General features: G+C 39.0%; 1 protein-coding gene, 1 long non-coding RNA gene and 1 pseudogene across 2 annotated transcripts in view; 2 read left to right on the forward strand and 1 right to left on the reverse strand.

Moving 5' to 3' along the window:
- Nucleotides 1–24895, forward strand: part of LOC135166969 (potassium voltage-gated channel protein Shaw) — a 59800-nt gene that overhangs the window by 26526 nt on the left and 8379 nt on the right. Inside the window, exon 3 of the mRNA XM_064129756.1 lies at nt 17880–18403. Within this exon, the coding sequence (XP_063985826.1) occupies nt 18077–18403 (327 nt within the window). The 5' untranslated portion in view covers nt 17880–18076. The remainder of the gene's footprint in view (nt 1–17879; nt 18404–24895) is intronic.
- LOC135166989 (potassium voltage-gated channel protein Shaw-like) lies at nt 794–18017 on the forward strand (annotated as a pseudogene).
- LOC135166995 (uncharacterized) lies at nt 23134–24816 on the reverse strand. The gene is made up of 2 exons (XR_010299775.1): nt 23540–24816; nt 23134–23369 (listed from the first exon to the last, which is right to left on the reverse strand). It is a non-coding gene; the product is annotated as an uncharacterized LOC135166995 (long non-coding RNA).

The raw sequence follows: 24895 nt of genomic DNA on the forward strand, positions 1-24895 counted from the left end.
ATTGAATACCACACTCCACGTGAATAAACACCGCTTTGAAATCACAAATCTCTTGCCTGGAATAACCGGCTATCATGTACACAATATTCCCTCTCCCTCACACATCAACCTCGACCCAAGATTATCCCGGGAGTGAGTGTCCAGACCGCAATCCAGTTGGTTCTAATTTTAATGTGATCAGTGAAATAAATAAAAGTCTCCAAAAAATATCAAAAATACTAATCCGCTGTGGAGGTAAAATTTCTGAAAATTTTTTTACTATTATTTTATAAAATATAGAAATCTGTACATAAGATTTATTGACATTTTCCATTTCACCCTAAATTCCTAACTTACATTCCTCTAAATATTGACAAATTATTTCTATGTACTCAACGTCGGTTCCATTTGCAAATTTGTTTACTGTATAAGGACGATTACAGGCAGACCTACTCAGCCTGATTAACAATTTGTTTATGTTGATTTGGAAGTTGGGCAGCACCACAGGGTCATTTATAATTGCAACCTGATGTAATGACAGTCCAGTGTGAAGGGATCCAAAGGTATTTTATCTGTTTCATTTTTTCTTAGATTCCAATATTTTTCTTCCATTTTGTTAATGAAGGGGTTGAATTCTGCAGAATTCTGAAAATTTTTCGTAGACATTCGGGCAGAAATATCGTTTTTTGTCTATAAAATTCCCGGTACCCTGGAATTTTTCCTTCGCCACCGATTCTCGCCTCTCATCCCCTCCTGAGACGACAATTTTGTTAGAAAAATTCTCTCCCTGTATCAGTACCACCCCGTGAAGATAATGGACAATCGGATAATTCTGAATGTCGGTGGGGTACGTCACGAAACATTCAGATCAACCCTCCGTAAAATTCCAGCGACACGTTTATCGAGCCTCACAAAGGTCCTCATTAATTACGATCCAGTTTTGAGTGAATAGTTCTTCTATCGGCATCCAGGTGTTTTCGCCCAAGTCCTTAATTACTATCGGACGGGGAAGCTTCATTATCCGCGTGATGTTTGCGGACGACTGTTGGAGGAACTCGAGTTTTGGGGGTTCGACTCAAGCCCAGTTTGTTTGATAATTGCTCCAGAGTTCATGTATTACTTCGCGGCAGTGTAGATCGCATTTCGTGATTTTTTATAAATTAATCCAAAAGGGCGTAAGGGCGTAAGGGTTCTGATGGTCAAGCGAGAAAAACGAAAAAGAAATTCCAATTCTAAGAGTAAAAAAAATATATACCGAGCCCGAATAAATTATTTAACAATGACATTCTTATTGCGACCCCTTTGTTGAACCCGTTAATTTTTCCTCCCCCTCTTATTGATATAAAAATTAATGAAAGTGCGCAACGATAAAAGCTCATGCACCTCCGGCATTCATGAAGACCACTATATTTAATAACAATTGATTCTTCTGCTCTCTCATTCCAATGTTTAACGTTCTTTATTCCCCTGAAAATATGTCGCGAGCCCATTAATTACCGTCGACAAAATAATTCAAGTCAAAAACTTCCTGATGCCCCAGCAACACCAATGAAATTGAAGACTCTAAACTTTTCGCAAAGGATTACTGGAACTTTTCGCAATAAATCATGAGAGACAGGTTTTGAGAATGACGCCACAACTTGTTCCATAATTTTTATGCTCTCACTCAGCCATTATTCACCACCAGTAATCCTCGTGAGAGCATTCTCCGAAGCTCATTCTTTTCTCCCATCATTTTTTGTTCAATCACTGAACCACACGCAATCGACAATTCCACACTGGCCACTTATGAATGAAATTTACGATTGAAGTCTCGGCATTCGATATTCCATCATCGACGGTTGATTCTATGAGAGTATGGACCCGTATGCGGTCTCTGGATAAACCTTTTATGGGTGATTTTACGTGATCATGATTTTCATTGTCCAATCCTCTCAGGGCTACCGATGAATAGCCCCGGGAGGGAGTTACTATCCGCAATTGTCGATTCAGAAAAAAAAGAGACATTTTTTCTATGAGAGGTGAATTTTCGGGAAATATTTTAGAAATTCGCTGCCTCGAAATATGTAATATACCATATATTATATCATTATTTCCACATGTTAATCAAAAATTGAAAAATAATTACAAAAAAAATTATTAATTACGTAAAACATAATTTTTTTGCTTTTCTGGAAGAGGAAATTTCAAGAATTTTTATAAAGAATTTAAAGTATTCCTCTTAACAAACAATAACCAAATATTTTCCATTTTTCATTATTTATTCGAATATATTTTTGTCTCTCCAATTAGTCATTTCTTAGTAGAGATAATCATATGGAATATTTTTAATTAAAGGAACAATAATTACTGGAAAAATGAAATTTTTATCTGACCATTCCATATTTGAATAGGTGACCCGTCATATAAACAATCAGAATAATTTTTCAGGGAAAATGGGAACTCTAACATCCGGTCAAAGATCAACAACTTTTACGGCACATCAAAAACAGCGTTTTTTCATTTTTTCCGCGCACTCCCCCCTAAACTATGGCATGGAAAAAAAATACTTCCTATTGGCTTCAACTAACATCCTCTCTAACGAATGAAAGTAGTATCATAGTCATGCGTTTTTTTCCCGCCAAAATCCAAGTCTCCAAAGTGTGCGGTCTCTACATTTGAAAAGAATAATAACTGACCTTTGACTACCGAAACGATAGAGAAATTTCCATAAAATCCGTTTCATAATCGTGTCTCTCACCCCTTTCCCCAAAAGCAAAATCCAAAGCAATAGATACCATTTCAACTTGAACCACTAGACATCTACCGATATCGAGCCCCACGTGTCACCCCCGATTGTCGAGTTGACTGCCCCTCCCACCCAGTAAACTTACTCGTGCGAGCAACACAACGTCATATCGGATAAACCTCCCCCATGGAAAACATCACGCAAAGAAAAACGTCAGATACTAAAACTGCAATTTATATTTACCATGAAAATAAAGCTCATTATGAGTGAAATATCAGATGATAATCAGTTTGATGGCCTCCTCGGGGTATTTAAAATGTTTACGTTATCATTAAGATTTCTGACAACTTGTGGGTATGGAATCCCATTAAGGTATTTCTAATTTGATTCTGGGGCAGTGGTGGGGAAACGTTCGCACTATCAGCGGTCCTCCTCCACCCCCTCCCCCTCCCCCATTGTTTAATGGCCTCAGGGGTTATTGGATTGAACGTCGTCATAACTTCACACTCCTGCGGTTTGGGGAGTATTGTGGGAAAGTTTTGGATCTGAATTTGCAGTCGGTCTGGCTTCATCCGGGTGAAGCTCCATTTTTTTTCCATTTTTTTCTCTTTTTTCCTTTTAAACAAATTAAACACATAATATCTTTGTATATTACCTGATTTTACGTATTAGTTTATGATTTTTTTTTCATTCTATAGTTCCAGTAATTTTATATTTCGAATTGAGAATATTAAAACAAACTGGACAAATTGTTGACCTCTTCACTTAACACAAGAAGAGAAGAAACATTTACAGTTGAAACATCTCCTATTGGCCTCCTTCCACTGCTTCACTACCAAATTATACGAGATTCCTCTCAATTTTTCACTGATTTATTTTCATGAACGACTCACAATTAAACTTACACAGTTACCGAAGCTAATTCCGGAATCCCCATAGAAACTTTTCAATCGCTGATCACAGGTCGGATAATTACTCGCTCAATTGCCCCTCCCCCTTCCCACCTGAATTGAGATTCGAATGAATCTTTGATAGTCGAATCCCTCTGCCTTGGAGCCTTTGCATGAAGATCCTAAAACCCAATCAATAATTCACAGGTAGAGCCATGTTGTTGGAGTGCCTACAGCATCCATCGAGACACAAAGGCAACCCTAGTTATTCTAGATAATCTCGACAGGAATTGTGAAAAATTAAACGATCAGGAGATAGCTCGACTCTTCAATTACGAACGTCTCTCAGCCCTGACTAAGTGGCAGAAAATTCGTATGAAAATCCGGAAGGTGTTCGTGGAGGTGTGCTCATCAATAATTGACAGCTGCATGGACCTCCAGCTCAATTCTCATAATATGCCTCTCCGTCTTGTCCTTTTGCCTGAAGACAAGCCAGATGCAAGTGGAGGGCAAGGTCATACCAAAAACCGAGTTGCATTCAACAACTCAAATACTTTATTATGTAGAACATGCCTGCAATGCGTGCTCCACTGTCGAAATTATTCTTTCCTGTGTGGTGAATTTTTTTATTTAGTTTTTTATTCATTTTGCTCCCATTACCTACATATTTTCAGTACATTAACTCGCAGACCAAAGGCACAAAGTGTTGATCACTGCAATCGATTGTATCTAGTCTAGTGAAAACCGTGTGATTCATTAGAACGAGAAAGAGGAAAAAATAATTCACTGATAACATCTGGAATTGAATTTATTCTGCAGCCAGTGGAGCATTGAAATAGTCCGGATGAAACAGAGGTTTTCACATGACCTGATAAATAGATCACTCACCACTTTTATCCTCGGGATTCATTATTTGCTTGCTTTTTGACACTCGTAAAAAAAAAAAAGGAAAATTGGATATTTGCCAAGATGCTTCATGACCCATCATACACTCCAGTGCCATCATCCACTCCCACAACCACCACATTCACCACTCGTAATTTCCCATCCTGGATAGAAGTTACAGAACAACAGTTAAACAGCTGATGAACAGTTGAAGTTGAAGTCGTGATGCTTTTGTGAATTTTCCCCCCACTGTGCTGATGGAAAACTTTGCAGGTCAGTCCTAGCTTGAGGGGTTTTGCCGCATCCCCTGGTAAACATGATCGATATGACAGCAACAGTCAGCTTCAACGTGAAACAGTTGCTGACTGAGACAAGCCTGTGTCTTGAGGTACTCTCTATAGTTAGTTATTGGACTCTTCAAACTGACCAGGCACTCACCGGAGCTGAGGACACTCAGACATACGTTCAAAGCATCAGCTGAGGAGTTGGAGTTGTACAGGACATTGTGGTATTCGGTAGTCTTATAGACTGTCCTGAGAGGCTGCATGTGAGTGCACCGAGAAAAAATATTGATTGATCGACGATAGCTTCGAGAAAGCCATCGTTGTCCTACACGAAAAGAAATTTTGAATGAAAATTAGCCCTGGAGAGGACGATACGTGGGACGAAATGACATTCAACCACTTTTTAGGTCAAGTTTTGTTGGAAAAATGAGACTTGAGAGGCGAATTTTTGTGATAAAACTGCCCTTCGTCCTTCGTTTCGCCTCCTGGGGTCTAATTTTTACCTAATTTACCTTCAAAGCTTGGCTATCAGAATCACGAAGAGCTATTGAAAGTCTTCCTCGCGAGGACAATCAGCAGGAGGACTTCTGCTCAAGTCCTAGATGCTCCTGATGGTCTTTACTTTACAATGGCCACCGTCGGCGATGATATGACAGCTGAAATATTCCTCGGAATTTTAATTGGTGGTCTCTGGCCACTCCCTGGTGTCCTCACCATAGTCCTGCGAGAAGAAAAATTCTTAAAAAATTACGGAACAGTTATGCATTTTTGCACTGAATGTTCGGACTGTTTTGGACTTTTTTGTGGAATTTTGTTCCAAATTATTGTTACTAAATATACGTAATTTTTCAAGAATTTTCTCTTCGTGTGCTGTAATCGTCAATGATTTATCCATGTTTTATATACAAAGCCAGGTATGCTCTACTTTTATCGATAATAGAGAATTGAAAGAGCCGATCACGAGGTATTTTATTCATTCATCACTTAGGAGAGGAGCAAATTATCGAAGGAACTACGCAAGGTCCTGCCAGCGGAAGTACCGAAGGAGAGGAGAAGAGTCAAGGCTGAAGAAAATAGTATCGATTGGTAGGGATAGCATTGATACTGCACGCTTCAATAGGGATTGGGTGATTCATCATGATGATGGAGAGGGTTCAATAAAAAGTTGTTTTCATCGAAAGTCAAAAATTCCAACGGAATTTGGGGGATAAAAAAAATCCCTCTCAGGAGTCGTAAAATTTACTGGTATCGCGACGCAAATCCGGACGGTGCGAATGATTCACGGTAATGAAAACAATAAAGCCGGTGAATCTACAGACAAATGAAAAAGAAATAACCAAAAAAGCCGCTTTGTGAAGGATCACCTGATATTTCAGAAGGAAATCCATCTCAAACGACATTATCAAAGTGATGTACCTCTTTGTTCTACATATCTCTCCTCTCTGTGCCTGTCTCCATTTTCCTCTGGAGGAGTGGCTGCGGAGAGAAAAAAAAATGATGAAGGAAGTGGAAAATAAAGGGATGCAGAGGAAAAAAAAAATTCAATCTCTTTCCGAAGACATTCCTTTCGCCTCTTCTGTGTCTTCCACCCACCACTCAAGGAAAAAAATTGAGGGAAATAAAGAAAGTGTCTCACTCGATTGCGGCTTGTGAAATACGGATCACGTGAATGAAAAAAAAATGAGACGAGATGAGGGGAAAGGGTGTGTTACCTTGCCCTCGTCACTTGGACGAGAATAAAAGATTCCAGCTGGCGTTAGCAAACCGATATCAATTCACTTCCCACCGAGTGATTCCGAGGATTTTTTTTTCACCACTGGGAATGAGTCTCAAGAGGAGGCGAAAAAAAAACCAGATAATGAAATCTCATTTTTTTGCAAACAACGATTTTCGCCCGCAAGAATCATGCAAAGTCTCACAACTAACCGTATTTCTACCTCATCTCGTCTTTCTCCTTTATCGCCACCAATTTATTCATATAAATTACTTTGGGAGTTTGTTCACAAAGTAAAGAAGCTCGAGGAGCGAGAGGGGGGGAAAAAACAGGCTCCATCAAACCGAGGAAAAAACAGTTGAAAAATTTTTTTTTCTCACGAAGAAAAATGCAACCCTCCGACTATCGTCAAAGTTTTGTGATTTAAAGAGCTACGAGAGACAGAGGAATGAGAAATTTAGACCTCAATGATTCAGGAGTTTCTCGAATACGGTATTATGATTCCCTGACGCTCACGCCTGAGGGCGCAAGCGTCGAATCGACCCCGCCACTGTGAATTCACATCCCACTGACATTCCTTTAACTCCCACCTCGTTCACCTCCTGTCTCGTGTTAGCCTCCTTTGACTATCACTTCTTCTAACCCCTTTTTCATCCCCCTCCTCCCCTCCCTCCCCCTAACATCCCATCACAAACATCGAGCGACTCCTGTCAAGTCGTTGAGATTGATTATGAGGTATTTCGAGGTAGTCCAGCGTAAACCGGGACGCAGTGTTTACAAGATATGGTAAAGGGGAATGAGATGATTGTTGAAAATGTGTTAAATTTCAAGAGCACTCAAGAGATCGGGTGATGGCTTTTTATCTCGTTCTTAGTAGCACATTGTACCGGTGGGTGATAATGTACTTTATTTACGGGTCAGGAGATAAAGCAAAGAACAATGAGTGCTTGAGAGGTGGAAAGTTCATTGTGAGAAAAGCTGATGGCATCGGAAGAGGCGAATCAGCTGATGGCAATACTCGAGTGTTTATGAGTGTTGATGGTTGTTTACAATTGTTGGTTTATTAAAAAAAAATATTGGCCATTGTCATTTCTCAGGATTAACATTTCCAGGATTTTCAATGGCAGCGCTGATGAATCCAGCCTCGTGTTGGCCTTTGTGCTGATGAACAGTAGTGGAAGAGATGGAAGGAAGATACGCGTTAACGACTTGTTTATCCCGAGGGCTAAAGACCTAATTCTGAAAACCGTTTGTACAGAGGACTCGGGGGATAGTGCTCGAGTGAAATGGAATTGCTTCGGTTTATGCGAATTTGGGATTGAAATTGTAAGGTGGATTGGGTGGAGTGGATCGTCCGGGGGGGGGGGGGGGGGGTCACTGGTGAATGACAGGCTGAAGACCAATTTTTTGGAGGAAATCATTGGGAAGAGCCTTTTGCCTGAGGAATTTTCTCTCGTCAACTCGTCAAGTACATGGTAAAGATCCTAATAATCCTGTTGACTCGGGGAGACAAATGTTTTCCCACTCGGCGTCTTATCACAATTCTCAGCTGAAGGATCAGATATACTGTCTTCACACACGTAAATACTCATGAATTTGAGAATACGTCGCAGCTGGCTTATCTACTGAGGCAATTTCAAATGGTTTCCGGAATTGTGGATGAAGTGTTCACCTACCACCCCTCACTCCCTCGTGCTACATCATCCCTGAAATAATGCGGGGATTAACTGTGATGTGATATGGTAGCATGTGATGAGTGCTGGGTGATATAATCGATCTAAATTATTCTACGAGGAATACAAATTTTCCGCAGAGTTTGCACTCAACGGAGTAACTGGATTCGGAAATTTTTGGTGGGTAGACTGGATGGACACGTGTTTGATGTGGATTCAGGGTGGATATTCTCATGAAAATTCACGATGCTGGGGGTTAGCGTCAACAGTGTCATGTTTTTTCATTAATAATTCCAGTTTTTACGGAATTACAGGGGCAGAATTGATGGTGACATATTTACTTTATATCCTGTCATCAGGAATCATCAGCGTCGTAAAACAAACTATTTATAGCTCTTGGTAATTAGTTCATCTAGAAAAATAAATTACTGCAAATTTTTGGAATTCTTTCTCCGTCAAGTTCCGAGTTTTTCAAATGAAAATGTCAAAAAATTGAGTCGTTACTCTATCTGATCAGGTCGTTTTCCAAATTCACCGAATAACGGACTTCCTGAAGGAAAATAATAGACCTCACTTCAACCGCAGTTTATGGCTCGATAGTAAAACCTCAACAATGTTGACATTCATCAGCATTCCACACCCTCCACATACGCGGAAGTAAATTTTCAAAATTCCCTACAGCTTGTACTTCATTCCCCTTCGCCCTTGTCTGTCAATATCTAGTGTTTGCGAAAAACGAGAAATCGAATCGGCAAAGACATACAAGAAGTCACATGTCGATGTCGCTATACCTTCACATGCAATGCACATAGATATTTTTCCTTTTGTCTCCCCCACTCCTCTATGTAAATATAAAAATATAAAACGCCCTCCGTATCACTCGAGCCTCCCCTTCCTCAGACATTTGGACGAGAATGGCAGTTGTCTGTGTAGGTTGCACCCAATATTCCTCGGAAATGCAAGAAATGTAAAAAAAAATAGCGTCTATTTTACCTCAACTCTTTTGTACCTCGCTTTCGGTCACTTTTTTTTTGGCAAGGGAAAAAATATTCTTAGCATTGTCCTCCATTCAGTCCCTTTGATGTCATTCGCTCAAGACCATTCGACTACATCTTCTTTCTATTACTATGCTATTTTTTATCTTCTTCATTCAATTTTTTTTCGGATAAATTTAATTCAATTCTGAGTCTCCACATTTTCCCAGGAGATGTTGAATTGAATGACTCAGGGTAAATGGGGATGGAGGAGATGTTGAATAAGTGACCTTTGGTACAATTCATGGGATTCAGTCTTTCGTTGCTGGTTATCCCTCCCTCTCTCCAATCAAAATCCTCTTCAGTTTTCTACTCCCCTTCTCCTCGTCACGTGTAATTTTCTCTTTTTTTCCCCTTTCATTTTAACGCTCGAGGACTTTATCAGGTAGGTAATAGTATATGTGCACCACTTGGTGAGTGTAAAAGGGGACAGCGTAAACATGGGTTAAATCAGAATGCCAGAATTCTTTGGGAGTGACTGGATGGAGGACGGAAATAAATGACATTGAGCCAATTTTAGGACTTTTGAGCATCAAGGACGATTTTTTTTGGCGACTACAGGGAGTCGAAAAATTATGAAAAAAATTGGGCTTTGCGAATCGAGTGGTCGGAATATTGCAGTATTTTTTGAAATGCCAATAAATCGGGGGGCAGCAGTGGGGACGCGTTAGAGTATTTTATGAGTAAAACGCGCTCACACATTACTCCAACAGCACGTAAGCCGCGTAGACAATGGATTTTCTCGATTTTCATTACAGTAAATAATGTTCCATATGCAACGAACTTCATAACATGACCAAACTTATTCCAGGCACCACACGGTCCATTTATTCGCCTCATCGTCAACTTCTATTTTCGTCTAGTAGTATACATTGCTCAATTTTTCATTCCTTAATCACATAAAATGCCATTTTCAGAGATCGCCCATGTGGAAATCAACTCGTCATAACTTTCGGACACCATTCGAGGGGGAGACAAAATTTATAGAATGTTGGGATTTTCGGGGCTAGCCATGGGGGAAAATTTTGATTCACGTAGAATAGACATCAGTTCCACTCGTCCCCTTCTGTTAATTTAAAATTCATTTCAGTCTACGTTATTTTCCTCGTACGTTGAGGATTAAATCAGTCCACACCGTCAGCTTTATTTTTTCGTTTTTTATTGCCATAGGCCAACCCCTTGACATTCGTTCTTTTGGACTCTGTTGATTCTGAAGTTGATATATTTATTCCATTTTCTCTCTTTCCCCCCCAGTCCGCCGGCAAAAACTGAGCCTTTCTTTTATCAACTTTCTTCAAAACTCGGAATGTGCGGGTGACGTATACGTTGAAATGGGGGGGTTGCCCTGGTTAATATAGGAAATCTCATTTTACTTCACGAGTTCATGAACCAGCAACATTTTTCAATTTTCTCGAGTAGAATTGGTCGAGGGTTTCTCGTGGTGAAATAAATGTTCTGTGGAGTGATCATAATGACCACAAGCCTCTCAAATTATCAATTTTTTTTTTCACCCCCTGGAGAACTGGAATCGTGAAATTTCTATCATGCACGAGGTACACATGCAAATTGTTTCCAAGTATCTACGTGAATTCAACAAAAGGCAGACTCTCTGCTTTAATGATGAAAATCCTACGTCCCGGTAATGGTTGAATTTTTCCATAAAAATTCTCTCTATTATTATATTCCCGTCTAGTTGAAAATTCACGTTGAATCTTTCACGATGCTCTTTCAGATACTCCTCGCGATACGAAGTTTTCCATACGAAGATATATCTTTACATCAACGGATTTTAAACATTTCTCAAAAATTTACCAAAGGCATCACGTCATTTACCCAATCATTTGAATTATTAATTTAAAAAACTCCTTGGCATCTACATAAGGATCTGCACATCTGTCATTTATTTACGCGCTTGAAGAACTGTTTTTATTGGAGATATTGATTTTTTAGAATGAAAAATTAAATAGTCATACGCAAAAATAATTAGATTCTCCCTCATTAATTTCTTTTGCTTGAATTTGATGGGGTATTGACGGGACGGACACTTGTAAGAAATCAATTATGAAAATTGAGGTAATGTCGTTAAGTAGAAAAAAATGTGAAATACATGAGAGAAAAAATGAAGAAAAAATTCATAACGAGTCAGTACTACGCAAGAAATAATCACAAAAATATTGAATTTATCCGCATGTTATTAATATTACGTTAGAACTCGGCAGTTTCTTTCGCTGAGTGTCGGTGCTGGAATGCCTTGCGCATGCGTAAAATTCATCCACCTCAACGAGGGGTGGCAAAACCACTTTCCACCCCCCGTTCACCCCCTGTTTCTCTCACACCTATAAACTCCACATGCGCGATATCCTTGTTCCTCCCTCGTCCCTCTCTTGCACCCCCCGTGGCGCCACTTTCAGTCGGGGTCAGTTCAGTCTGTGCTCGACCAGAGACCCCGGCATATCATCCCTTAATTTTATCACATATTATTTCGTTCCGTTAGACAAAAGATTGATATTTTAAAAAAATGGAAGAGTGAAAAAATCCAAATCAAAAATGGAAATACGCGAGAAACTCGTGAGTGTCGCCTGCTGATAAATCATCGATTATTATTTATAATAATTTATAGAGTTCTTTTTCGCAATTATCTCCACCCGCTCCCTCTACCCTCCGGCACAAAGTTCACACGGACGATAAACAATGAGGACACGCCTGACGATGAGTCTCTGGGATTAAAAATTCATGATTGTGAATTGTGCTTTCAAGTCCAGTGATTGTGAAAATAAATCTGTGTTGTAATATATTTATTTTCAATATTTTTTTTTTATCTTAGTGAATGGTGGGGGTACAGGGGTGTCTTGGGTTTTAAGGGCCGGGGGAGGGGGCCCATGAGGATGACGGACAACATGGAAATGAAACGACTATGAATACAGTGGAGATGTCCCGGAGGAACACCGAGACATGAAAGAAGACTTCAGGGTACGTGTTTTTTTTTTCTTACAGTAGTTCCTCAACGACTGGGGAGGGGGGGGTGGGGGTGGATCATTTGTTTCACTCTTTTTTTATTTCTTTAGAGTCTTTGGGGACACGAGCTTTTGCTTCGCCAGTACTCTACACCAACTATGACCCTTTCGCGGAGTACGGGTCTCTCATTTTTTTTTTATTTCACTTTTTTTCACGGCTTGACTCTTGGGGGCAGATTTTTTTTCACCACCTGCTAACCCAAGATGAGGGATTTTTTTTATTTTCGGGAGTATTGTGTTTTTACGTGAAGGTTATTGTGAGCTGTGATTTTTTTCTTGGGGTTCTCGGTGGATTTTCCCTCAGACAAAGGAATTGGGAATGTTTGCTTGGTCACGAGAGGGAATCTCAAACCACCTCCGCATGAGGATTGTATTGAATATATGAATAGCCGAGTAGACGTAATTAATGATGAAATAGTAGTCGAGGGAGAGCAGAAGTCAGAGAGAATTCAATATTTTTCTCCTTTACTTTTAACGTATTTTCCTCGGTTAGAACATGACGTACGATTTATCTCGATCGCGTTCGTCAGGGGATATTAATTTCTCCGGATGGTCCGGTTTATCGAACCGCCGGGTGTTCGAAAGCCTCTGGTTTTTTTTTTCAATGTCAATTGCACCACTGACGCCGGTTAAAAACGACTTTGAGCGCGTTCCGCTCACAACGCGCTCAGACATTACTCAAACGTCTAGCAACCGCCATGATTGGTGATTTTTCGTTATTTCCGTCGCAATACGCGATAAGATAGATTCAGCTGACTTCATTAGCTCTTTCGGTCGGCGCTAAACCTCACACATCGTATCACACCAGATATTGATTATTCTAGATGGTCCTTTCACCTCATCATTCCCCAGAAAAACTTCAGCTTATAGTCGCTACTGGGGGAGAAACTATGCCCAATACTTTTGTCACTCCATGGATTTTCCGATGTACGTAAAAGCCAATGGGGTTGTTATCGTCGACTAGATCGAGGTAAAATGGACCGTCTCCTATCGTTCATATCTTCCCAGCAAACAGTACGGATTAATCGGATCTCAAAGCTTGAAGATGCCCTCCAATTCTTCAACATCCAATACAACCCATTCTACCCCCCATCTGAAATTACCAAACTCCCGCGTAAATTCAGGTGAATAAACATTCAGCCTATTTTTTAAACTTTGTAGCATAAATTCTGAAAAAGATTGCTCCTCGAATTAAGAATAAGAACGAGGTTTATAGTGTCTGAACAAATTATCGACGCAAAGTTTCTTTTTTTTTTTTATGGTCTGGATAACTTTTTTATCGGTTCAGGTTACGTTTCTCGCGTGCGTTACACGCAGACTATCGATTCTCACGGGACTACTGTTCGCCTCAACACGGACCACGTACTGTCGTTACTACCGATGTTTTTTTTTCTCCCTCACTCTCCTTCCTCCGTCTCTTTCCAACGGCTGGTGTGTGCGTGACGTCACGCGCAACAAGGGTTGTTGAAGGAGCGGGTGGTGGTGAGGGAGGGGTGGGTGGAGAGGAAGTTTGAGAGAGGCCGTTTCGATCGACGCCGCGCACGAAACACCATGCCAGCCGTGATGTGTATTCCAATCTTTAGTTTTTCCATTGTATAGCCAAGTGGTTGGAATTTTTTTTTATTTCTTTTTTTTTGTTTCTTCCTTTTATTTTTCTCGTGTTGTTACGTCGTCTGAGCACGCTTCGAGGATTTTATTTTTGCAATTTTTTAAAGAGCTTGTTTTTGTCAGTTTTCGGGGTAAAACGCGGTGGTTATCAGAGGAGTTATCATGGAGATGAAAATAATGTCGGGAAATACGCGCAGTTTATTTGAGGTTTTTGTGATAGGAGACAGAACAGTAAATTTGACTTTGCGAACAAATGATGAAAAATTTTATAATTTCTATTCTAAAAAATTGAATTTTAGGAGATGTAATTTATCTTCAAGAACTATAGAATTAGTACGTGTCATGTGACGAGGAGATAATTGAATAATTCAGATTAAATTATTATCCTGGAGATTTTCGAGTAGGTCTATAAATTCTTGAATGTGAAATTCAATTTTTCGGGCACTTGTTCCCGTTTTTCTCCCGCTTGATCTTATAATGAGGATTTGCAAATTCCTGGCAATGGAATTATTCACTGGGGGAATGATACATTGAGGTCAGGCCTCGGGTGGGGAAATTTGAGAAATTGAATAATTTTTTTTCTCAATTTTTTATTAATCAAAAGTTCTTGTTGGTACGTATACTCGGCATTGTTAAATTGGGGAGAATGAAGAGGTATTCACTCATTCATATTCCCCATAGGGTTCACCGCGTAATATTCTCGGACGGGGTTGATTTTTTTTCAACGAGTTGGAGGGAATTTTTTATGCTATTAATCACTTGACGTAATCCGATTATTTTTCATGGAAAAATGCACCCAATGCGGTTTAACTTCTGGAGCTGTCAATAACAATTTCAATCTCATCAATCCAGAGAGAAAAATATTGCTGGCAATAATAATTAATGATTGAAAAATATATCAGTTGTCAGAGGTACGTTGAACTGGGTATGTCATGACCCGGAAAAGTGAATTTACGGAAAATTTGATGCTGCAGATAAATTCAACATTAATCCTTCTTTTTCACTCCGCTATTTCGCATTCTTGATTAAATTTTTTCCTCATGTTAACTCATCAGGGACAATATGCTCCCATGGGTCAAGGGGGGAGGCTCAGACTTTTTTTTTTTCATTTTTCCCCGTTGGCAAGATAATAATTTGAGGAGATAAGACACGACGCAGGAGCGCGCACACTGAGGAAGGGGAATTGAGGTAACAATAAAGAAGACAGATCAACTTAGGGATGGGAATGGGAGAGGGATGAGTTCTATTGCTCGTAAACTTCGTGGAATAGCACCTCGAGGACGTGATGGAATTCTACGACTCTCTCGAGTCTGTCCCATCGCTGAAATTTGGAAGGTCACGTAAATGATTTGTTTCGGTAGCTGACGGACAATCGATTTCATTTGAGGGTCATCAAATGGATGAGCCATTGTGCTCCGATAGACATTACGCCGCGGCAATCGATGGATTTGCGGTCCTCGAATGGGTCAAATCGATTTGACCCTCACGGCATCAACTGTTTCTCATTTGTATTTTTCGAAGTTGCAACGATGATGGCAATAGTATAGTAATTACGAGTAATTCCCTGACAGTTCTGATTAGGTTTAAATTGCGTTAATTATATTGTTCTAAAACATGATATTTTTAATTGTAATTGAGTGAATCCCTCCAATAATTATGAGTGTTAACGAATTCATCAGAATTTTTTCCCTCAAGAAAATGAGAAATTTAGAAAAATTACATAATTATCAATGGAGTTCATTCAAGGTCACGTACAAAATACTCTTTCTCTTAAGTAATATGATTACAGGGAGGGAAAAATCTGATATTTTTAGGGTGTGATTCCGATAAAAATTACTGTACTGCCCTATAATCTCAGCGCAAACTTCAGGCCTGAGAAAAATTACTTTATCGGCTTAAGAAAACTTCTATATCGGCCTCGTAAAAATTCAAAGTCTCATGCAACATGTCAGGCACGTAATTTTTCAAGAATTCTCCTGTCCGTGTGAGAGATGAGTTTGGTCGTCTCAATTTCCCCCTTCCCTACTGAATTATAAATTAAAAATTTAGGAACACATCACGTGATGTGTCGTCAGGACATTAACTGTGATTATAACATCTGCGATCACGATCTCTTTTGTTAATTAATTATTTTATGACGCACGAGCGGAGAAAAGCAGTGCGAAGCTCGCTTTGTGACCGATCTCGACCCAGCAATTTGCCGAACGACGTAGCCACCCCCAGGGCGCACGATTCGTATTCCTGGTGGTACTGAATATCACCCTGGTAACGTTACAACGAGAAATATCTCGACTGCGCAGCGTTTACCTTGCGACCAACCGCATTCAGCAGACGACCGCAAACAGTCGAGGGTTGAAAATTTTCACGTAAATTTTTTCGTTACAAATTTTGGAAATTTTATCACGTTGCAATTTCCCTGAAATTCAAAATATGAAGGTGTGGTATGAATTAGAGATGTACATGAAACGATAATTACCACTTCCAAAAATGACGCGCTGTACGGGCGGGTGGGGAACATAACTAATTAAGTACTTTTTTTTACACAACACGCGCTCTGTAAACTCATTTTTTAAAGCACAAACATACCAATGGTATTAATGTTTCCGTGTGAAAATGCAATTAAATCTAACACAAATAGCAGCATAAAATTGATAAAATAAATAACCGGACTTTCATTAAACACGAGAGTCACCAAATGACTAGTGTTTGTGTAAAAATATATCAATTCCATTACAGCTTCTCACTATATGTTCGGCTATATAAATGCAATCTCTCAATCCAGATTATTTTTTTGCGACAGCCGAATTTTTCGAAACAAACTCTGGCAGTTTTTGATAAAAAAAAAGTAAATATTTTTAAATTCCCAGGCACGCGATATTTAATTTTCTATTGTACATCATAAATTGACCCAATTACCTCATTACACTGATTTTCATGAATTTATAAAGTTTGGCAGTAATTAATCGCCCGGAATATCATTCTCGTAACGGTTTCAAACAAGAGGTCAAGTGAACCCTGAGTTGTGCGGAAAGTAGTGGCAATTATTCTCCAATTGCGGAGGGATGCAAGTCAAAATGAGATTTATTTATCTCGGCTTTATTTCAGCGCTCGAGTTACTCCAACTTTTTTCAATAATGAATATTGTGGCCGGGCAGCCCGCGCACCATTATGTCTGACTTGAGTGGACCGTAACTACTGCCGAGCTTCATCCAAATACTTCCCCCGAATTAAATGGCATATCATCCCTCTTATTATTCCAATATCTTCATTTTCACAATCTAAATGCGTAAGTGATGATCCCGTAAAGGGAGGGTGAGTAAGAAATTTATGCCATTCGATTGAATATTTTTTTTTTTCTCATTTTATGAAATCTCCGACGTCACATGAACAAGGGAGAAATCTGCGTGATATGAAATAGGATTTCTTTGCATACGAGATTCGGCACAATCAGGGGAACAGTATTTTGACGCCCTCGTGACAAAATTCATGAGAATCCGCTGTTTTTTTCTCTCGCTTCCCTCCATTTTCCATTTTTCTTGCTGCCACTGTAGTGACGAGATGTAGATAATATCGTGAAGGGGAAAATTCAATTTTGCGGATGTTTAAAATTCGACATTTGAATTGGATCCATGACGTGTGAAATTGTCTCAACAATTTTCCATTTTTTAACATTACCATTCTGTCGTGTTAAAATGCCGGTGAAGTTTCATCCCCCTGCGAACAACAAACTTCATTCCCAGCACCGACTCTCATCTCGCTTCTCCCTAATTCAAAATGATTTTATCAATTTGTCAATTTATCCCCGACATAAATGATCGCATTAATAAAACTTTCGTGAGCTATGAATCAAGCTCTAGTTCGTTACAATTGGATTATCCCTCCGTATTGTGAATGCGCAGAAGAAAATCAGAAAATCTCGGTAAATTGGGGCAACGTAAGGGAGTCAGAGCCGCCTGAATGCCCTGAAACTCTCTGGATAAGTTTTTAAAAAACCCTAAAAGTTGAGTACTCGGATTCAAGTGTTTCCCTAAACAGTAATCGATCACCCTCGGTTTTTCTGTTGACAGCAGGTGACGCGGCGTGGTACAGCAGCGAGTTACCAGCGGTAGCAGTGAGCTACCGGGATCGATATCAGAAGGGAGCAAGGATCCCTCGAGTATAGTCGATTACACCCGCACCATCGAATGAAAAAAAATCACCGGCCAAATACGCGACAGTCACACAAACCTAACTCACCCCTTCTGAATCATCCAGCACCATCAACATCATGAATTTGATTAATATGGATACGGAGAATCGGGTGGTTCTCAATGTTGGTGGCATCAGGCACGAAACGTACAAGGCAACGCTCAAGAAAATACCAGCGACAAGATTGTCCAGACTGACCGAGGCATTGGCCAATTATGATCCCATATTGAACGAGTATTTCTTTGACAGACATCCAGGTGTCTTTGCGCAGGTGTTGAACTACTATCGCACTGGTAAACTTCATTATCCCACGGATGTGTGTGGACCCCTCTTCGAGGAGGAGCTCGAGTTTTGGGGACTCGACTCCAATCAGGTGGAACCGTGCTGCTGGATGACATATACGCAGGTGAGTTTTTACTGATGGATTTCAGGTGCTAGAGGGAGAGAAATAACGAGTGAAAATTAAGGAAATATTTCTTTCAACGGTACCAACAGGTAGAGACATGTGTAAAAATTATGTGACGGTTCCTTAATCTGATAGTGAAAAGAGCACTGCAAGGAAACTCTAGTTTTAGAGAACTTTTAGCACAAATGTGTATTCCAACATCATTAGGTCTATGGTATAATTTAAACTTTGGGTCAATTTACTGGGATATTCGAAGGGGTGAGATAATTTTATTATACCGGTGTATAGAATACTCATAAGGGCTTTAATTTCAAAGGCGCTAATTTTCCATCATCGGGGATATTATTATGAAATTCAACTGCTGACGGTAATACTATATTTTAAAAAATCCTTCGGGAAGGCTGAAATAAAAATTTCCATGTGACACATCACCCTCCTGATTCCTCCTTCGATATGTATTGGTCCGGTCACAGCCATCAACATCCAAAATTTTCCATTTTCCCCCGGAGAAATCCCAAGTGTCTGTACTCACCGATAACCCATCCCACCCCTATCATGGAACAATTCCCAGTCAATGTATTGACCTCAATCGCTGTAAATATCCGCCCGCATGTGGGAGAAAAGTAATTTAACGCAGCTCTGAACAAGATCGATGGCTTCAATATTCTGATTGGTAACTTTCGGACTTGCTTGATTGAGGAAGAGAATAATAATAAATCCCCGGAGGATGATACCTTTCGTCTCTAGGTAACTGCATCGGGTCAACTTTGAGGTCAATGCAGGCAGCTCTTATTAAAATGTTTATCGACCCATTCAGCGAATGGTTAATTACTCTCAAAGGCCACTGGCGCACTCCAGCATCTCCAGATGAGGCAATCAAAGGCGACATGACAAGACAAAAGGCGATTAAAAGCCGTTGAAAAATCACGGGGCTCCGCAAATAGAAATGTTCAATAAAAATTTATCTTTTCCATAATTCCAAAACGACCTCAAGGAAAATTTTAAGCTGATACCGATTTTCTTTGAAGTGTCCTACAATTTTCCTCCGAATGTCCTGCCAAAAAATACGATATCAGCACTTAAATTTCCCTAATTTCTTCCATAATCGATAAGCGAACCTGACTTTCCTGATTTTACTGAATATTTCTCCACGTGATCAGCCAAAAATCTGCATTTCAACCGACAAATTGCCGTCTTCAACAATTCCTCTCAACATTCGAACAAAGGAATTTAGAAATACACCCACACACGCTTCAACATCAACTATTTCATACCTTGGACTATTTCACACACATAACCTCTTCTGAAAAGCATTTCATATTAAATTCAAGAGCCTTAAGTTATTCCAACGACTTGAGGTACTCGCGACTATAGACTGCTAACTCTTCGGTAACAAAACGCCTCTGCATATTTCTACTCGTCTCTCTCTCCCTCTCTCTCTCTCTTTCATTCTCTATTCCAAAGTTTGTGGAACACTCAAATATTCCTTTACGAGATCATCTACCTAACTGTTGGGGTTACAGACCGGTTACACAACTACCCCCGGTGAAATAGTAGAATGCACTTCAATGAAACAAGAAAATCAATGTCTAGGGGTATTACATGCTGCCAAGCGAGTGATATCCATTATTAATAGTTCATTACCATATCACAGTCTAGTAAATAGTTTTATAGGTGGGTGGTATTCAAATAAATTCGTTGAACCCTTATCTTTTGATGAATATAATTGTCCCTGGAGACTAGTAAAGTGATTTCACAAATAATTATGATATAAGACCAACAGGTAAATAAATTATTTACAACAGAGAGAAAAATTATTTAAAAATTACGTACCTGTTCTGTAACCTACCAGTTATTTTTTCTTTAAATAATTATAAAAAATATATCTAGACTCTCCTATATTTTTATTCTCACCTAATGAAGAATGTCACTGCTAATAATTATTGTTAGCACCGGGAAAAATTTTTTAATTCGTTGATCCATTGGGTTATCTCAGGAGAGAAGATGACTGCGTTATTAACGAACACTACCGTATTTACAGTAAAATTTATATAATTGATGGGAGGAAAAATATTTATTCAGTTTTTCTGGTGCAACTATCGGCGATAAAAATATTCCTCTCGATCTCTGGATTGAAAATCCCCAGAAATCTCGTTTTTTCATCAAATTCTTCATTGAAAAACATTTCACTCCCTCTCAGTGGGTGAATTTTTCCCGTTCGTAAAATTTTTTATCACTCCAACAGCCGAGAGATTTTAAAATAAACAAAGCCAGCCATTTGGAAAATGTAATAAAGCTCGTGAGGTCGTCTTCGGTTTACGATCGTCGGTGAAAAGTTCCTAATGAGGATTATGATTCACCGACTGACTAATTGCTGTAGTTAAAGGTCTCAAAAGTGCTCTGCATGTCCACACGATTGCGACAGAACAAGAAGAAAACTCCCCGGTGGTGTAAAAAGCTCTTTAACGCAAGAAGAAAAGCATCGCTGATGTAATTACGGAGTTCCTGATCCAGATTACTACCATTGACGACATTTTCCACTCCATTCCCTCGACTGAGGAAAGTAAGGAAAAAAAAAAAGGACGAGAGAAGTCATGGGAGTGGATAATCCCGGAGGAGTCAGCCCTAGAATTCTGAAGGATCGCCTTCTCTCAGCATTCGCCTATTTTCACGTGCTCTTTTTATGCGATTTAACCCTTGCACACCATTTCTCATTGGCGATCGAATACTCAAAGGATTTTCAGCCGTCTTCCTCGCTTCACCAAACTCACCCATTACTTTTTACGCGAGTCTTCAGTCCATCAAACCTAATCCCAGAATTTTTTTTTACCAACTTCAATCAGGAATATTTTATTTTTAAACGGATGCAGTCACTGGCCAGGCGCCAGAAATACGAGCATTGGAATTACTCGGGTCTAACGAAATGAAACGAGGAACAATTTTTTTTTTCGTTTGATGGACGAGGGCTTTCATTCAACAGAGAGTCTGATTTCTCTGAACTCTTGTAAAAACCGGGTGCTGATTGTTTCCGTTGTGGAAGAGGTGCTCGGGTAAATGGAAAAATCAAATTTCGAGGAGAACTGGTGAGGAGCGGAAGAAAATTAATTTTTGAGGGACAGCATCAACAATTACCAGATCAATTGCGAATCTGAAAGAGTTTAAAAAGTAATAACTGCGTGGAGAGTAATTTTCTTCAAGAAAAAAAGGACAAGTTGAGCGGTTCACGAGGTGTTTTGATATCTTCATAAAAAGAACAAATAATTAGTAAATAATTATAAACGAATTGCAAAATATTCTGATGGACCTCGTCCTGGTTGCGATCGTCTACTGCACATCAAATTTTTGCGAAAATTTATTTTCGATCTAATCTACTAAGCAGTTCTATCTAAATTAATATAAATAATATCGGATTCTTTAATTAATTTCCGAATATTGTTCAATGAAACTTTGTTCCGTGACTCATCTGAAGATTTGCCAAAGATCTTCGGCAGAGAAAATTTTTCTACACGAATGGGGATTTCTAAATATTTATAAGCAATGAGAATAATTGTTTAGGTTCTCCTGCAACGTCCGTGTCAGTGAAAATTGTTGAAAAAATAAATTACCAACTATTGTCTTTCAATAACTAGTTCGGGGCTTTTACCGTCCCCTGTGACCTGAGCCATCGCTCTTCTCGTATTTTTCCTTCGCCGGTGAGCAACTCGTATGTTGCTATTGATTCGCAATGGCCTAAAAAGAAAGTGCATCGGGAATCACTCGGCAGATACTGAAAATGCACTTACGCTGGGATATGGAATAATCAAATAAGAAATATTTCGGACTTGCGGAAATTTTTATCGGGCCAATATTTTCTCAGGTTAAATATTGGAAATCAATGGGCGGAGATTGGAAAAATCTGGAGTGGAGATTTTTCATCTGCTGTAATGACTATCCACTGAAAATGAAAAATGGACATTTTCAGTTTTGATTGATTCGTTCATCAAATTCAACTCGTAAAAATTTTACGGAAGAACAATTGCTCTGAATTTACGGGTGCGAAAAATTTTATGACTGATATTTACATAATTACTTTTTCGTACATACGGTGCCTGACATCGATATAAATGCCCTGACATGTAGCGGATATGTACAATTCAGAGAGGAAAATTACCCATTTTGTTTTAATGTTTTGTTTAATTAATGGGTTTAATTATGTCGGAGTAAATGGGTCCACGAATGTGATCAGACATTGTCTGACTAGTCATACAGTACATCCACTGTAGACCTATATATATGTATATGTATATGTATATGTGTATAACGGGATGAGTGCTGCATGTTCATCCAATTTTCGTGATCAAAAATAATAATCAGGTATTCATGAGAAGAAAAATTACAATTTTTTCATTTCCAGTTTGTAATCGTGAAAATATTGGAGTTTGAGTGCAAAATATTCAACTGAGTCCACACAGAATAATAAATTTGTCTAGATCCTCTGCTTCACAGATTTAAAAATAAATAACAATAATGAAAGGATAATGAATAATTAATTGATTTCATGAAATGTTATTTAATTGAATTAAATTAGCAGTGCAGTCTTTTTTAGAAATAAAAAAAAATCAACAGTTCCACAATGAGTTTTGACATTTCAAGGGGCTTTCGGATGAATAAACGATAAACAATGTTAAATAATTAATTAAATAAATGGTTGTTTATGGTCGAACTTTTGAACGAACAATAAAGAACAATAATTTGCGAGGTCCACAAAAAATTTTAATATCCGCTGAATATATTTACAGAGTGAAAACAATGTGATAAATAAATATCAGCGAATTAAAGAATATTGTGATTCATTACCCGTTGCGGTAATCGAACTCACATATGCAATACTCGGCACCAATGAAAGAGCAACGGATGTTGGTTGGTTGTCCAAAACGTTGGACATCATCCTGATTGCAATTTTCTACTGAACACCCATCTTTACATCCTGCAATCAATTTATAAAATATCTGCCAATGAATTTTATTTGACCCCCAGATCCTCCGAAAATCATTCGATGATTCCCCGAGCAGTTCCCAAGAACCCCCAGCAGATACAAATATTTCTACGCGGATGATGACTCGTGAATATTCATAAACAATAAAAATAATTTCTCACGTTTTTCTGCATCGGAGGGGGTGAAGACCGCGACGATCACCAGTGCCACTAGAATCATCTGGATATACGTCTTCATCCTGATAGACTTCAAAGCTCCTTCAGTATTTGAAATTCTTAGTGGGACCAGTTCATGAACAACTTCATGAAGTAATTCATTTTTCCGATACGACCGATTTTTATACTGCGCTTCGGTTAATGATCGTCTGTAATTAACCTATCGCAATGCTTCACTTCCCATGGCTTCCACTTACCCGATAAAAAATTACTCGTCAATAATTATTTTTCAGGTAATTATTTGGTTGCCATGCTTGGAAGTTATCTTGAAATTATTGGTTTATCATTCTTTGAAGTTTTGTCTCTTCCTGGACAAGAACAATTAAACCCTCTTGACGTAAGTGCTGTCGAACGCGAAGTGTGTTTGCACGAAAGTGGTGGCTTTTTGCAGTAACCTAGTGAAGTCAGAAATCCTGAAGGCCATAGCCTATTTGTCTATAGACAAATCTACGAATTTATGGTAATCTCCTGCACACCTTCCTCAGAAAAAAAATTCAAATTAAAGTAGCAGATCCGACTTCTGAAGATGACAATTGATTTCCACCTGGACATCTCCAAGTTGTCTCGAAAAAGGTGTCTTTTAAACTCAAAAAAATTCAAATTTTGGGGAAGGAGTTCACAGGAACATCTACCGAGTTCGAGTCCGGGTCTCCAACATATTATTGAACATTGTTAGCTTATTATTATTGTTGGATTATCATTGTTACCATTATACTTGAAGTGACAAGTGAAAAATTAAAAATTGCCACACGAAAAAAAAATTTAGTCAAAACAATATTCGGTAAAAATTATGCAACAGTTGGACCCCCTTCAGTGAACTTTCAGGAGAAAGTCCAGAACGTTCAAGAAAAAGTATGGAATTTTCATTGAAAAAAGCGTAACTTTTTCGTAAATTTACTGAATATTGTTTTTACTGCCAGATTATGGAACAGGCACGTAATTTTTCAAAAAATTTTCTCTTCGAGCAGTGGTCAGCTGAGTCTGTTAACCCATGAGACTATCCCCCTCGGCAAATTTTTACCCTTAAACCAGGAGTAGCATCTCTTCATCGATAAATCGATCAACTTCTCCCCATATCTATTTGAAAAAATTCTAATATGCAACCCCTCTATATACTACTCCAACATTCCCAAGAAAGCCAGAAGGCACTTCCTCCGTTAAAATCCGGTACGTGAGAATTTCGTATTGAGCACAAGGCGTTTAATGTTCAGCACGTAGTAGCACGTGATGCATTAACTTCATACCAGGCCCTTGTAATTGAATATATATTTAGCAGTGATACTGCTGTATGAAAGCAGTGTA

The sequence above is a fragment of the Diachasmimorpha longicaudata genome, chromosome 10 (assembly GCF_034640455.1).
Source record: "Diachasmimorpha longicaudata isolate KC_UGA_2023 chromosome 10, iyDiaLong2, whole genome shotgun sequence".
NCBI lineage: Eukaryota > Metazoa > Arthropoda > Insecta > Hymenoptera > Braconidae > Diachasmimorpha > Diachasmimorpha longicaudata.